The sequence below is a fragment of the Ascaphus truei genome, chromosome 16 (assembly GCF_040206685.1).
Source record: "Ascaphus truei isolate aAscTru1 chromosome 16, aAscTru1.hap1, whole genome shotgun sequence".
Lineage (NCBI taxonomy): Eukaryota > Metazoa > Chordata > Amphibia > Anura > Ascaphidae > Ascaphus > Ascaphus truei.
In genome coordinates this window covers 32,267,023-32,284,252 of record NC_134498.1, presented here as the reverse complement: position 1 = coordinate 32,284,252, position 17,230 = coordinate 32,267,023, and the positions used below count along the sequence as shown (strand labels likewise).

The 17,230-nt window shown below is 38.1% G+C and overlaps 1 protein-coding gene across 2 annotated transcripts; it reads left to right on the top strand.

Annotated features, from left to right (window-relative positions):
- Positions 1-6,925: 6,925 nt before the first annotated feature.
- Positions 6,926-14,579, top strand: LOC142467685 (L-threonyl-[L-threonyl-carrier protein] 4-chlorinase-like). Of its 2 annotated transcripts, XM_075573615.1 has the most exons (8): positions 6,926-7,054; positions 7,595-7,721; positions 10,529-10,600; positions 11,043-11,259; positions 11,367-11,458; positions 11,664-11,803; positions 13,163-13,267; positions 13,389-14,579. In XM_075573615.1, exons 3-8 carry the CDS (start codon positions 10,531-10,533, stop codon positions 13,509-13,511), a joined length of 747 nt encoding a protein of 248 aa, XP_075429730.1. In that variant the 5' UTR covers positions 6,926-7,054; positions 7,595-7,721; positions 10,529-10,530; the 3' UTR covers positions 13,512-14,579. The 2 variants fall into 2 exon arrangements, with proteins under 2 accessions (XP_075429730.1, XP_075429729.1); XM_075573614.1 differs by lacking the exons at positions 6,926-7,054; positions 7,595-7,721 and having other exon boundaries at positions 10,390-10,600.
- The last annotated feature ends 2,651 nt before the right edge of the window (positions 14,580-17,230 follow it).

The window sequence follows — 17,230 nt, the reverse complement described above, 5'->3', positions numbered from 1 at the left end:
TAAGGAATTTACTCTACACTTCAAACACAGTTTAATTTATCTGAATTGTACTGTACTTCCATTTGTAAATACATACAGTATATTGTCATTTTTTTTAACATATAACAGTATATAAAGTATTTTAGATCGTATTTCAGTGCAACATATAGCAGATGGCAGTGTATTGTTAACTGTGATTAACATATTAAACAACGGTGAACTGAACTGCGATTGGCTGGAACACCCCCAGTCTTAGCCAATTACAGACCTTCTGATGGTATATAATTGTATGTTTGCAGTTGGTGAAAATATCCCTGAAGTAGTTTAATACTACGAAACGCGTAGGACTTTTGTAAGCCGGCATAGGCTATAAAGACTCCTTTTTGTACAAGCCCTACTCCCTGTGTTAGCGTGCATTGCTACCGATTACAACCCATCGGTTCCTAGTTACGTAGGTCTAGTGACCCAGTAGTAGCCGCTCTTGAGACACATCGGGTGCTTTTGCCAGTACACAACCGGACCAGTGCCAGAGCCTCCCCGGCCAAACATAGGCCGCGCTTATATTCCCGGTGACGGCGATGCAACGTCGCGTCAAAACAAATGTATTGCATCCATTGCGTGCCCTTACTGTTGGAGCTACGGCTTGGTCGCGATCGCTGGAACTCAATTCAATTAGATTTTTTTAAGCGACCGCAGCGTGACATCAGCGTCGCCATCGCTGGGACTATATGCGTGGCCTTACGGTGAATTTAAACGGAGCCATCCAGATTCACGGACGTTTGCTCCACGGAGCGTGGAAATCGAGATGCAACCAGGATCACCGATACAGCAGTACCGGGTCACCGAGAAGAACGCTGATTACATCTCCCTCTGGTAGTGGACCGACAGGGTACCTGTCGGATGAAGAAACCCGTCTAGCGTCATTGTGGTAACATGTGCCATATACGTGTGCCATATACAGTACATGTAATGCATATATTGACCTAATCTGATGTACTCACCACTTTTTCACACTTGTCTAATATAATTGAATTTGCTACAGTATGAGAGTTGTGCGCTGTTTTGTCTTTCTTTAAACACAGTAGCACTCTGGAGATATATGATGTGCCTGCATTCATATCACACCATGAGAGTGGGAGAAAGTGTTTTTACCATTAAAAACCATTATGGGGCTTGCAAACCCAATTATTGTAGTTTTACAGCATCACGTTTACAAATAGAATACTGTATTGTATTGTATGTCTTTATTTATATAGCGCCATAAATGTACATAGCGCTTCACAGTAGTAATACATATCATATAAATAACAAATAATATAAATAACAGATCATGGGAATAAGTGCTTCAGACATACTGTAAAAGTAACATTAAGGAAGGAGTCCCTGCTCCGAGGAGCTTACAATCTAATTGGTAGCAAACAAACAATGGGGGAGCATGGGATTAGAAAGACATATACAATAATAATGGTGATGAATATTGACAGTAGTTCCAAAGGTGGGGGGCGGGTTGTAAATATAATAATACTTACACGGCCATGTGTAAGCAACCACAATTAGTGATCACCTCCTTGTGGGCGAGCTGTGCCTCTCCCAGCTAGATATAGCTGTATGTTAATAGGGTTAGGGGAAATGATATATAATCTATAAGGCTATACTCACACGGCCCTGTGTGAGCTGGTGTAGAAATTGGTTACTTTGGGGTTAAATTTAACCCATCCACATCTATTCGTCACGTAATGGGGGTTTTCTCCAGTGTCCAGGGCAGCACGAAAATCAGTGCTAACTCCCAGGCGTCAGCCAGGATCTCCCCCCAAGTGTTATGATGTGTGGGGGGTGGGGGGGAGGGGTTGGGTAATGAGAAAAACGAGTGAGGCACGGTCCCAGTTAAATATTCACAAGAAATCGCATTTATTAATTAAAACAGCAAAGGGACTCACATACATATAGAATGGACCCCTGGCCTCCTCACGCAGTCCAGGATCGAGTTTGAGCAGCTTTGTGCGCCCTTCCCGCGTCCGGGATGCAGGAAGAAAAACTATCCTGCTGGGCTGCAAACACTGCTCCACGGTCTGACTACGGAAGCCTCCTTAGGTCAAAATCTTCTGGTGGTTTAGAGCAACGGGTTTCGTCGACACATCGACTTCCTCAGGCTCAAATAATGATGTTGCAGGGGTCTGGTGGCTTTTTATAGACCCTCTGGGTGATTGAAGGATTGATTAAAGCTGATTTGTTGTTTCAAATTGAATTCAGCTTGGTTGTGTTGTTTTCAATGACATGGCATTGCATATATATGGAAAATCCTTTCTGTGCATATTCTAACACACATATGTGCCGCTTGCTCACTTGCATACTAATATGAATCTAAAAATCTATATTGGTTTCATTAACCATGTTAAAATCATTAATCAAGCCTCCATTAATGTAGGGATCAATGGAATAAACTGTCACCCGATAGGGGTAAGGATTTAAGACAGTGTTTACTTATAATGTCTTAAGTATATAAATATATAATACAATACAATCTTTATACAAATATCTGTAAAATCATTAAATAGTCATTGTCACAAACTTCTCCATTAACTCTTTCATCATTGATTAATGGTCCTATTAGGTTACCAGCTTGCATTAATATCATTTATACCCCCTAAGCATTTGGCATTGAATTTGGGCAAAGAATGATTTTAGCAAAAGGCTATGTTCATTATAAACATCATATTCAAAATCTAAAAAATAATTAAAATTCATATAATATACACCTCACGTGTAATCTAAAAATTCAAGGTAATTACTCTCTAAAATATATTGATAATCTCGACACACTCAATAATTACTTAATAATACATTAAAACATAAATAGTTAGATAAATACATAAAAATGTTTAAAAATGTCTAGAAATGCATAATGATCGGAAAAAGAGTCTGAAAAAAAAGGAAAAAAAACAAGCGCAAATAAAAAATTTGTTTAGATACTTTATAATATATAACACTCTTCTTAAATAGTTAGACATATATGTGGCACTTATGAAAATGTCTTATACCTCTAGAAAATCACAGTTGCCTTTTTATATTTTTAGTTGAATGCTGCAATATCAATGTCGACATTAAGACCAGCTGGGGACATAGATTTCAAACGATATATCCAAAACGTCTCTCTCTGTCGGAGACGTTTCAGTCTATCTCCCACTCTCCAGTTCTCAGGAACCACCTCTAATCCTCTGTAGAGTAGTCCTGAGGGGTCTCCCCCATGATGTTGTGTAAAGTGGAGTGGCACGCTATGTGTGGTCAGGCCCCTTCTTATATTGCCCAAGTGTTCCAGTATGCGGACTCTAAGACTTCTTGAGGTCCGGCCCACATACTGCAATCCACATGGGCACTGGAGTAAATACACTACGTAGTTCGTTCTACAACTAATTAATTGTTTGGTCTTAAAGACCTCTTTGGTGACATTTGAACTGAAGTGTATTCTGTCAGTAAGTGCATGTTTGCAGGCCTTGCACTCAAAACACTTAAAAAATCCTATTGGTTTCGGTAGCCAATTAGTAACCTTGGTTTCCGATTCTTTTCTATATACACTCGGTACCACTATTGGTTTCGGTAGCCAATTAGTAACCTTGGTTTCCGATTCTTTTCTATATACACTCGATACCAGTCTACTTTTTATATTCTCTGCTTTTTTAAAAATTATGCGTGGTGTCTTTGGCAAATAATCTTTTAGTACTGGGTCTTTGCACAGCACATGCCAGTGTTTCCCTAAATTTTTTTTAATTTTATGGGACTCATTGTTATATTTGGTGACAAATGGTACAATAAAATCTGTTTTGTCTTTTTTTTGTTTTGGCACCATCAATTGTTCTTGGTTTAAATCTAAGGCTCTCAAGTGCGCTGCTTCAATTACATCTGGTTTGTACTGCCTTTCTCCAAATCTTGTTCCCAGAATTTCTGCTTGTTCTTTATATATTTCAACCTCCGTACAATTCCGCCTTATTCGTCTAAATTGCCCGAACGGTATGTTATTTAGCCATCTATGATGATGGCAGCTATTATTAAGCAGAAAATTGTTGGCATCAACTTCCTTGAAATAAGTCTTGGTTTTAACCACATTGTCCTCAAAGTAGATGGTTAAGTCAAGGAAGTTGATGCTTTCTTTACTTATCTAAGACGTAAAACTCAAGTTGACACTATTGTTGTTAATATGCGTCAAAAAGGAGCCGAGGCTCTCCTCACTCCCCTGCCAAACAATGAGCACATCGTCGATGTATCTCCGCCAGAGGACCAGGTTTGCTCCATATGGGTTCCCAGACCAAATATTGGTCTCTTCCCAATGTGCCATGAAGGTATTAGCATAGCTGGGAGCAAACCTGGTCCCCATGGCGGTCCCGCACCTCTGCAAAAACATTGACCCATCGAACCAGAACAGGTTGTGTGTTAGGATGAATTTAATCCCATCTAACAGAAAGCGTTTCTGCTCTGGTGGAACTGAAGCGTCTTTATCTAAAGCTGATGCCACTGCTGTACACCCATCCTCATGTCTGATTGACGTATACAGAGACGTAACATCACAGGTTACTAATATGTAGTCCTCCTGCCATTGTAGTTTTGATAGTAAACTCAGGACCTCTAATGTGTCTTTCAGATAGGCTTTCGCACTTGTCGCGTATTTCTGGAGGTATATGTCCACATATTCTGAAAAGTTCTGTGTCAGAGAACCAATACCCGAAATTATGGGTCTGCCTGGTGGTTTCTGGCGGTTTTTGTGAATCTTGGGTAAAAAGTAGAACACCGGTTTCACTGGTTCTGTTTTAAGCAGATAGGTGAACTCTCTTTCACCCAAGATTCCAATGTCCCTAGCTTCGCCAAAAATTTGTTTTAGCTCTTCCTGGTAAGCCCTTGAAGGGTCTTGTGTTAACTTCTCATAAGTCGTTCTATCGCCTAAAATACGAAGGGACTCAGCAAGGTAGTAACTAGTGTCCATGATGACGACATCTCCCCCCTTATCTGCGGGTTTGATTGTAATGCTAGTGTCGTCACCTAGTGTTTTAAGTGCGTGTTTTTCTTCTTTAGTCATGTTTTCTTGTTGTCTGTTTTTTCTATATGCGAGTTCCTCAAAGTCGTCCAAAATAAGTTTATTGAAAACTTCTAGGTATTGGCCTTTACAGTGTCCTGGGTAAAAGTTGGATTTATTTTTAAGGTTGGAGTGTATAAACACATCCTTCCTGGTGGACTCTGACTCTGATTGATCCGTTGCTGGTGTATGGTGATTTGTGCTATTTCCAGTGATATTCTTATTAATAAAAAACCTTTTGATTGTTAATTGTCGTAGATATTTTTGTGCATCAATAAAAAGATCAAAGCCACTGGGACCCCTTGAGGGCGCAAAATTCAGTCCCTTGGCCAATACTTGTGTTTGTACTGGGTCCAGTGGCCTTGAACTTAAATTAAAAACACCTTTCAGTGAGCTTGTTTTTTTTGGCCTACATTTCCGTCTTCCTCTCTTCCCTCTCTGCCTCTTTTCTTTCCCTTCCCCTCTGGTGTCTCTTGTACCCCCGGGTCGTCTAGGCAAGAGAATCGGTTTCTTATCTCTGTCGACGTCTGTGGTGCCTGTTCTAAAAAAGAAACCACTGTCCTGGGGGCTTCTGCACGTTCCCAAATGGGCGTTCTTGTTGCCCCATGTTCTGTCCTTTTATCCCCATAGTCCCTCCTATCTCTCCTTTCCTCTATTTTTATCGCATATTTGTGCGTATTTTTATCGCATATTTGTTTATTAAATGTCCATGTGCAATATATATTATTTATGATTGTTATTAAATGTTTTAATATTGAGATTTCACCAATTTATTTTTCAGCTGTTACATGTTGTTAAGTGTTGTCCGTTTATAGTCACAATATTACGCTATGTGTTGTGCTTTTTCTTTTTCTTTAAGCACAACGTGAGGAGCTACGTGTCTACAGCCAACAGGCTTGGTTTTCATATATCCTTTTGTAGTATATATCTCATTTGGCGCCAGTGGATACTTTCCCTTTCCATACTATAGTTCTGACCAGGGGGTCAGTTTTTTGTATCTTGGGCAGCCCTTTATGCATGTTTGGTCATTTATACATAAGGTAATATATACTCTGTCATACTATTGTGGGTAGCGCTGCCTGATTTGTTGTTTTTATTTATGTTTTAATGTATTATTAAGTAATTATTGAGTGTGTCGAGATTATCAATATATTTTAGAGAGTAATTACCTTGAATTTTTAGATTACACGTGAGGTGTATATTATATGAATTTTAATTATTTTTTAGATTTTGAATATGATGTTTATAATGAACATAGCCTTTTGCTAAAATCATTCTTTGCCCAAATTCAATGCCAAATGCTTAGGGGGTATAAATGATATTAATGCAAGCTGGTAACCTAATAGGACCATTAATCAATGATGAAAGAGTTAATGGAGAATTTTGTGACAATGGCTATTTAATGATTTTACAGATATTTGTATAAAGACTGTATTGTATTATATATTTATATACTTAAGACATTATAAGTAAACACTGTCTTAAATCCTTACCCCTATCGGGTGACAGTTTATTCCATTGATCCCTACATTAATGGAGGCTTGATTAATGATTTTAACATGGTTATTGAAACCAATATAGATTTTTAGATTCATATTAGTATGCAAGTGAGCAAGAGGCACATATGTGTGTTAGAATATGCACAGAAAGGGTTTTCCACATATATGCAATGCCATGTCATTGAAAACAACACAACCAAGCTGAATTCAATTTGAAACAACAAATCAGCTTTAATCAATCCTTCAATCACCCAGAGGGTCTATAAAAAGCCACCAGACCCCTGCAACATCATTATTTGAGCCTGAGGAAGTCGATGTGTCGACGAAACCCGTTGCTCTAAACCACCAGAAGATTTTGACCTAAGGAGGCTTCCGTAGTCAGACCGTGGAGCAGTGTTTGCAGCCCAGCAGGATAGTTTTTCTTCCTGCATCCCGGACGCGGGAAGGGCGCACAAAGCTGCTCAAACTCGATCCTGGACTGCGTGAGGAGGCCAGGGGTCCATTCTATATGTATGTGAGTCCCTTTGCTGTTTTAATTAATAAATGCGATTTCTTGTGAATATTTAACTGGGACCGTGCCTCACTCGTTTTTCTCATTACCCAACCCCTCCCCCCCCCCCCCCACGCATCATAACACTTGGGGGGAGATCCTGGCTGACGCCTGGGAGTTAGCACTGATTTTCGTGCTGCCCTGGACACTGGAGAAAACCCCCATTACGTGACGAATAGATGTGGATGGGTTAAATTTAACCCCAAAGTAACCAATTTCTACACCAGCTCACACAGGGCCGTGTGAGTATAGCCTTATAGATTATATATAATTTCCCCTAACCCTATTAACATACAGCTATATCTAGCTGGGAGAGGCACAGCTCGCCCACAAGGAGGTGATCACTAATTGTGGTTGCATACACATGGCCGTGTAAGTATTATTATATTTACAACCCGCCCCCCACCTTTGGAACTACTGTCAATATTCATCACCATTATTATTGTATATGTCTTTCTAATCCCATGCTCCCCCATTGTTTGTTTGTTCCCATGTTTCTATAAGGGCTCTGGATTAACCCTTTTCTGAGGTTGAAGCTGAAGGGATCCTAATGTTTGCTCCAAGTATTTGTAAGAGAGCTATTGTCGAATTGACCGCTTTACTGTAAGCACACTTTTGTTTCTAATCTGAGGTAAGCGCCTGTTTTTTTGCACACTACCAATCTAATTGGTAGGTAGGGAGAACGTACAGAGACAGTAGGAGGGAATTCTAGTAAGTGCGTCTGCAGGGGGCCAAGCTTTATGTATCATATGTCCATGATTATCCAGTGCTATTCATATGCTTCTTTAAGCAGATGTGTCTTAAGGTGGGTATTAGAGGTGGATAGCGAGGGGGCCAGTCGGGTATTGAGGGGAAGGGCATTCCAGAGGTGTGGGGCAGAAAGTGAGAAATGTTTAAGGCGGGAGAGAGCTTTAGATACAAAGGGGGTAGAAAGAAAACATCCTTGAGAAGAACGCAAGAGTCGGGATGGTGCATAGCGAGAAATTACTGCTGAGATGTAAGGAGGGGCAGAAGAATGTAAAGCTTTAAAAGTGAGCACGAGAATGGAGTGTGAGATACGTGATTTAATCGGAAGCCAGGAGAGGGATTTCAGGAGGGGAGATGCGGAGACAGATTTAGGAAAGAGTAGAGTGATTCTGGCAGCAGCGTTTAGGATAGATTGTAGGGGAGACAGGTGAGAGGTAGGAAGGCCGGACAGCAGGAGGTTGCAGTAATCGAGACGTGAGAGAATGAGGGCCTGAGTCAGAGTTTTAGCAGTTGAGTAACAGAGGAAGGGGCGTATCTTTGTGATATTGCGGAGGAAAAAGCAACAAGTTTTAGAAACGTTTTGAATATGAAAGGAGAATGAGAGAGAGGAATCAAGTGTAACCCCTTGGGCTACTGGGTGAATTATCGTATTTCCAATAGCAATGTGGAAGGAGGTAGTAGGGCCAGGTTTGGGAGGAAGTATAAGGAGCTCTGTTTTTGCCATGTAAAGTTTCAGTCGGCGGATGGCCATCCAGGATGATATTCCAGAGTGGCATTCAGAAACTTTCGTCTGAATAGCTGGTGTAAGGTCAGGGGTTGAAAAGTAAATTTGTGTGTCGTCAGTATAGAGGTGATATTTAAACCCAAAAGATGTGATTAGGTCACCTAGAGAGAGTGTGTAAAGAGAAAAGAGAAGGGATCCCAGGACAGAGCCCTGGGGTACCCCCACAGAGAGATCAATAGAGGAGGAGGTGGTGATACTGCAGTAATTCTCATGAAATTCTTAACTAAAATAACTTAACGCAGACTAGGTACAGTATGGGGCCTATGCAGAGAGCAGCGCTATTTCGAAATTCGCCATTTTTTGGAGAAAATCGCGCAGAAAGCAGCAGAAAATGGCGAGTTCCGAAAAACGCGCCAATTTTTCTTTTCTATTTGTAAAACTCGCCTCGCGGCTGGCGAGAACCTCAATCTCGCCAGTTTTAAAAATATCCGTATGCAGAGAGGCGCGAACGGCATCTAGCGGCTGTTCGCGCCAATAAAATGGCGCGATTGTCTCCTTTTTGCCTCGCCAGAAAAAACTGGCAAGAAGCTGCCGCTCGCGGCCATTGCAAAGGGAAAAAAAAGGCGCGAATTTGTTTTTACACGTTTCTGAAGCGCGCATCTCGCCAATTTAAACTCGCCACACGCATCCATGTTAAACATAGCAGAATTCGCACTTTTCTGCATATGGAGAATAAAACTCTCCAAAAAAGCTACTTTTTAATAAATTCGCCAATTTTAAAATTCGCTGCTCTCTGCATAGGCCCCTATATATAGGCACAACATAGCAGATGGAGAGAATTTAGCTACTTTTACATATGAGTTTAAAAGCCTGTAACACGTTATGCTGTCCAATATTTCTATTGACCTTAAATGTTTCTATGGAAGTAACATTTGAGAACATTAAGAAAAGAATCAGGATCAGAGTCAGAATCAAACATGACAAATGTTTTGAATTATGGTCTTGAACTATAATTATATTCCCCTGTATTTTGCCATTAAAACACAAATCATATTAATTAATATCACATTATTATTATTTTTTTAATGTATACATTCTCCATCAGAGGTCTCCAGAATACTGCCTGGCTACAGCACTGCCATCAACTATATGTTGCACTAAAATACGATCTAAAATCCTTTAAAAACTGTAATATGTTCACATGTATAAATAAAAATTTTTACATGTCTTTACAAATGGAAGTACTGTACGATTCAGATTCAGATTAATTCAACAGTGTTTGGTGTAGATTTCTTAACAGAATAGAAGTCATAGAACATGGGATGTTATTTTCAGGTTTTGAAACATTAAAAGGCATTATCCCTTACCCAACGTTATAAGCCTATTTCAACATTATGTAATGTTATCTGTTGTTGTTTTACAAAAGAAATAGAAACACAAAGTTGAACTATGCATTATGTATTTCCTCTTCCTCATTGGTTCTTGTTTATTGATTTGGGAATCTCCAGTTCTGTGTCTTTGCCAAATTGAGCTCACCTGAGAGTGACATCACATTGCAACTCAGAAACTACAACAGCAGTTTCCATAAAGTTTCCATAGAGCATAATAACCAAGTGTGTCATTCTTCAAATAGTTTGCTTTCCCTTTTAGCATCCTGCATGTACAGTATGCAGCACTTTATATCCAATAATTATTGCACAACTACTCAGGACTGACACATTCACTTTATCATCCAGGGAGGAAATAAAAGAGCAAAATAACCAGCTTCTAAGAATATCTCAAGGTAGGGCGGGTTTGTTTCCTACATTGTACTGTATATATAAGAGACAGTGTTCAAGTGAGACAAGTACACTGCATAGCTGCATTATTCCAATAGTGTTGTTACATCTGAAAAAGCAATTGGTGAACAATGAGGGCTGATCCTAACCAAGTGAAGACACTTTATGATAGCAATGGCTTTCTTACAGAAATGAACATCTTGGACAAGAAGGAATTAGATGAAGCGTGTAACCATTATGAAAAACTGGAGGAAAAGTTTGGTAAGTTCATTGCATTTTTGTTATATACAAAACCTTCAATGCAATATAGTGAATCGGATGGATTTGACTAATTCAAACTATCTAATCTAATCTAGAATGCTCCTGTATACAGCATACTGTATGAAAGTTTAATTTAAATAAGACTGATTAAGACATTGGATCGATCATATATTGAATTATCTCAGCTTAATGATTTAATACAGTATGTAACATTAATAGAAGATGTGCAAACGTGTGTAAAAATACCACTTCAATGCACTACTACTGTATACCATTCTCTCTTACTTTATTAGTAAAGCACGGTGACATTTTTTTAATGTATTAAATACTGAAGGTATTTACAATACTAATAATAGTGGAGCTGTAATATTGATATTTTCTATTTCACTTACTAATGGGATAACATTATGATATAATAAACGCTCCTTTATTCATGATACAGGCAAGGAATACACGCAGTACAGTCTGCACAATGCCCACATGCAATATGAGTGGGTTATGAGTTTGGCTGTCCATCCCAACTTACTGGAAGTGATCACTGCTGTTTTGGGACCCAATATTATTCTCCTGGACTCGAGATTTATTTGCAAATATTCTTCCACCGATGTCCCACACAAAGACGACACCGTTCCATACGTTGCCTGGCACCAGGACATCAAGTAAGTTATTAGAAACGTGTTTGAATCGATTCTGGGCAATTTATTTGCAATAGTTACAATTTCCAGTATTGTGCAGATCAAGAATGGGTTTCCTTATCTCACTGCAGGTACTGGGGATTTGAAGGAGGTCCAGTGGCGTCAGTGTGGCTGGCATTTGATAACGTGGACACAGAAAACGGAGTCTTGCAAGTAATTCCAGGTATTATCTCTTCTCTATTTGATTGAACTACTGAATTAAATATTGTCTGAAACGTGTTGTATGTATTTACTTTTAACGATGAAACCTAAATATAACACTATTCTTTGTATAGCACCAACACATAGATACAGTGTATATACAGTATATATTTACCGGTGGGAGGGGATGTGGCAGTTATATATTTGCTAACATGCATTTTCTGAAGGGAGTCACAAACAAGGCATCTTGGAGCACAGAAGTGCAGGAATCCCAGGAAACATGCTGACTGCAAACCAAGAGATACCCAGGAACCTGGTGAGAGAAGAGGAATCAGTTGCGTGCCCACTTACAGCCGGACAGATGTCTGTAAGTAAAAACAGTGCTCTGCATGAGCAGCAAATACTTTCTGCTAATAACATTTCTAGAATACAAACAATTCAGATAAAGATTTTCTGTGACTGAAACATTTACTAACATCTTGTTTTCTCTCGGAAGTAAATAATATACACATTGTGTGAGTGTAATTACTTATTAAAAGGAGAGGCTGTTCTGTACACTGACACTGGGGATACTTTATAGCTGGGTGTCACATGCTGTGGTTATTTAGTGATTTCTGTCTATATGTCACATTCAGGTAACCTGATCTGTTGGCCAAACACATGACTCCTTCATTACTATACTACCATGTTACACTGGATTTTAAATAGTAAATTAAAAAGAAAAAGTATCTCCTAAAGCTTTTTATAGATTAAAAAAAAAAAACAACAACAAACTATAATTTCTTTCAATATATCCCATATTTTGAAAAGTAGCCCAGCCCTTCATATCCCAGTTTAATGTATTGATTCTTATATCTTTAAATGGTTCAGGTGTGTTGCTAGGGAAGTTTTTTTTAATACATTTGCATATTTATTTTATATCGGTGACCTGGCTTTCCTTCTTTTTTTAATAAACAAAACGGAACACATAGGTCATTAAGATACAGCTTTTGGTACATCTCTGGCTATTATGTGGGTCAGGTAACTCTCCATATTACATATCTCCGAATTGCAAGATAAACACAAAGGCAAATAATAGAGTATTGCGCTGTATTACTTAGCAGTGATGCTGCTGCTTGACACATTGACACAAACAGAGACCAGGCTTGTTACAGGTTTTCTTCTATAAATAACTGGCTGTTTGCAGTATTGTGACAAAGGTGTATCTTATGTTTTCTGATAGAATCAACAGTTTTTAAATATTTTAATTCTGTGCATTTTGTTAGAAAACAACTGATTTTTGTATTTGATAAATAATGGGCGTATTTGCATGTCATAACCCAGAGTCCCTAGCTGCAGTGGAAGCATTGTATGCTAAGAGAGAGTGGGTTGCAGACCTGTTCTAGACATGTGAATGTGCTCACAAGTGGTATTTTTATTTGCAAAAATTCAGGCAGTTTTTTAGCACAGACTTTCCAATTTTATTAATCACACGATTTTGATAAACATACCCACAAATCTATTTTGAAGTTCAAATTTTATGGTATGTTTATGATTATGTAATTTCTGCTTTAAATGTGTGTGATACAAAATTCTATACATTAAATACTACAATATTATATATATATATGTGACTGTATAAGAGCAAGCTGATAATTGCTTTTGAGCTCTTTCAACGTGGAAAGCAAATGTTGCAATGGATTCCAGTATATTGCAGAATTATGCTGAATATTCTCCTTATTTGCAGGTACATGATGGGCTGACAGTTCATGCCAGTGAGCCGAATATGTCCAGCAGAAGAAGATGTGGATTTGTTATCCGTTATGTTCCCACCACTGCATATCCTGTTGAGGTTAGGAATCAAAGCTTACTATGTCCCGCGCTGCATTACTTGGCAATGATGCCTGTATATAGCAATTAAGTGGAACATTTAACACTTAATCAAACCTTTTCTTTTTCCTTCTATATTGCAGGATCCTGTGCGTCCCCGATCTTTTCCTGCCACAGTGCTGGTTTCTGGGACAGACACGTTTCACCACTTCCAAGACCACGCTCCTAACTTTTTTAAGCAAGAAATATTAATTAATGGAAAGTAAAAATAACTTCAGCTTGATGTCAAATGATTTGTCTACAGTCTGGTTACAAACTCACATCTAGAACTAGAATGCGTAGGACAGATATACTAATTAGGGAGAACTGCTTGTTAGCAAACAATTTGAAAGCAAACAAGTTAAAACACACACAGGGGTCCCCATGTACCAGTCTCCCAGCTGTAACACTAAGTAGGAATTATTAAGGGAAAAGATTCCAGTTGAAACCAGACAGAATGTTCTTGTTTGATAAATCCGGAGTCCTGTTTCTAGATCAGTTCTGCCCTGGTTTTTCAGCCAGGAGTCTTTGATAAATCACTCTCGATATTCGGTAACCATTTATATACAAGATCACTGTAATATTCATATTACCAAATGTACACACAGATACAGATACGCTGTGCAGTCATTTAACATGCCAATTATCACAACTTTTTGTGTGCAGAGCTTTTAAAAAATATGTTTCTTCTTCTAGTGCACTATGGCAGCCCAACTAAAAATATACATTCTAAAGTGATACCAACTACAATATATAGCATAGTTCTTAATCCATCAATAACTCAAATGTTGGTTCACAAAAAGGTATCGCACCCTACATGGAATCTGTTTTTTTTTCCAGGACCAATTCTGCTACTAGAACTTTGAACTACCTCCCTTCCAGGGCCAAAGTAACCAAAGTTAACCTAGGGGGATGCACTAACTACAAGGCTTAACATGTGTTCTTATGTGCATATTCTAATGAATATTCCCTGAATATCCTTTTAAAATATTATTTTCATTTGTATATATATTTACAAAGCTTGTACAAAAATGAGCAGAAAGAAGAAACATGTATCTATTCTTAATATATTTTTATAAATGGTGTTATAGCAGTAAAATTACCTCATGTTAAACCATGAGCTCAAGTGCTAAAACGATTACCACCATTTAGTGAACACGGCCCTAGGTCTGTGGTATGAAAATCCAACCATATTTACTTTGACATTATTTAAAAGTTTAAATGTTAATGAACAGTTTTAAGTTCTTATTATATGTTTGCTTGTACAATAATTAAATTATTATGTTTTGTTATGATCACTTTTCTTTGACTGTTTTTTTAAATATAAAATTCTATCTAAAGTCAAAACACATTGTTATTTTTTTTTTATTGTCTGACAGCTGATTTTCTAGTCGAGCATGAATCTAACTGTCAAGTATGAAGATGGGTCTGGCTGGTTCACCAAATGAACACTTGCTCATTAGATGGGTGTAAATAAATGTCCCACCTTTCAGTATATAACAAATAGTGCACAGCCTGGTTCCTTTCTCAATTTAGACGATAGAAAACATATTTCACAGAATCATTTCAGTCAGTTACATCATTCAGGCATATATAATTTAGTTATAGAGTGGAGAATCTTTAGCTTCGTTGTTCTTAGTTAAATGATTCTGAATTCTAGAAATCCAAACGCAATCTTTATAGATTTGAGCAATACCCGTTTCTCTCACGGTCAGCCCAAAATGCTCTTAGTAAATCATCAACTTGGAACAGTGTCTTCCTTTAGCATTATTTACTGTGATTTAAAAGAACCTCTTTGTTCCGTCACTAAGTAACTATAGTTAATCCGATGTTCCTTATATTTTAAGACCCATCTCTATTTTATTGTCTTTCTAAGTATTTTACTAACCTTAGCGTCAAAACGCTTGCAACTTAGCAGACAAACATTTCTACACCTGCCTGTCTTCAGACTGATTTACCTTTCTACCTTTGCACAGGCAGCTTATCATTTTCCAATATAATTTCAGCTAGTGCTGAATATATATGTATATAGAGATATAGCATAATTAGTATTTAGGCTTGAAATCATCCTATCTTCAAAGTGTAACTCAGAGAATGAATGAACAAATTGTTAACACTTTCTGCTTTCATAGTTTAATGGAAATAAAGCATTGTAGAGCAGTCTGCAAATAATTTCAGAGCTATTCACAAGAGGGTTACAAATGCAGTTCCTTATAGTTGGTCCTCAATGTTTGTATTAAGTTTGCACATTGAATTCCTGCTATATCCTCCTGTTGCCATGTGTGATCACTTATGAAATCGTCAGTGGTGCCAATTGAGCAAAGTGTGAGGAAACAAGATTATTAAATACTATGGAGGTTATTTAATAAAGTATAAATTGGTAAGTAAATAAACAATGGCAAGTTCTGAATAATAAAATAAAATCTTTAATTCTAATTATAGTAAAATAAGGTGGTTCATATAATGGACAAACACTAACCAAGGTTAAAAATAACTGATAAAGCTAAATAATCACTGTAGAGTTATGGCTACCTAATCATAGAAGGTTAGTCACCCGTAAGGACTAAGGGCCTCATGCAGTAAGCGTTGATAAGGGAATTATCGCCATTTTATAGCCAAAATTGGGTTTGAGATTCAGTAAGCGCCGATAAGTGCTTAATTTCGCCAGGTTTCGGAGCCAATAATTTTGTTATGGCCAGTCGGCTGCCGATAAGCCTGTTTTCGCCACTGATCGCCACTTTTTTAAATCGGCTGGATTCAACAAAAAAAATCAGCTTATCGGGGCTGATCGGCACTACGAAATTGAGATGTTATGGCCAATTTCTCCCGCCAACTAAAGTTGGCAGTTTGGAGGGGAGAACGATCGCTAAGGCTGCCGGAACGGCACTTAGAAAAAAAAAAACTTCTGTACATCAATGGAGTCAATGGAGCGGGGACGTATAACAGTATAGTACTGTTTACGTTTCATTGCTCACAATACAAACGTCATTTGCATTACAGTGTGGGGGCATTCCCTGCATTGTGTCACAGCTGACGTGTATTATTTGCATAACATTCTACTTTTACATGTTTTCAGCATTTGCGGGTCACATTACTCATCATGTGATGATGTGTCAAGGGAAAATACTATACTCAACTCTTAAAGGAGAACCTCACATCATATCACACATTTTATTGAACTGAGCGACAATTATTTACATGATGTTACACATGTCACACATGTCACACATACACCGTATATTCATCTTCCTTTACATTACACAATGCTTGTAATGTGTCACGCATCTTTAAACGTTCATGTACATCTGTATTCTCATGTTTACATATAGTTTTGGGTCCTCCCTATTTTCATGACGTCACTTATTGGACGCTCAATCACATTGCATGTTTACATTGTAACCGTAGCATTACAAGCACTTCAACCTAACTTATACACACATGTACAGTAATTCATCATTGGGACACCTTGTAAACTCATTCTATACCAACTATCCTCATTACAGAAATGCATGCATATGCACACGACTATTCATTGTTGTCAACATGTGACAATAACATGCCTAATTACACATGTTACACCAAACTTTTCCCACGTCAATCTCAGCCTTTTTGTCTAATTACATGACTGACTGTTGCGTTCACAAGTGTTACATGCATTGCACATTACACTATTTATTTTCAACCAATCTTTGTACAAAGCTTCACGTCACATCATTGGCAAATATCATCATTCCCTGCAGAATACACACAACAAATACTTCTAAGAACAACTGCACACAGCTTGCCACAGAAGTACTTTATTATGTTAATGTAACACCTTGCATTTTACTATGTCACCTGACATCATCACATACCTATTTAAAGGACGCCCATTACCTGCTCATTCACAGCTACTCATTTCAAAATGTTGAGATTGTTTAGGAGACGGAGGAACATTCTTTTCTAT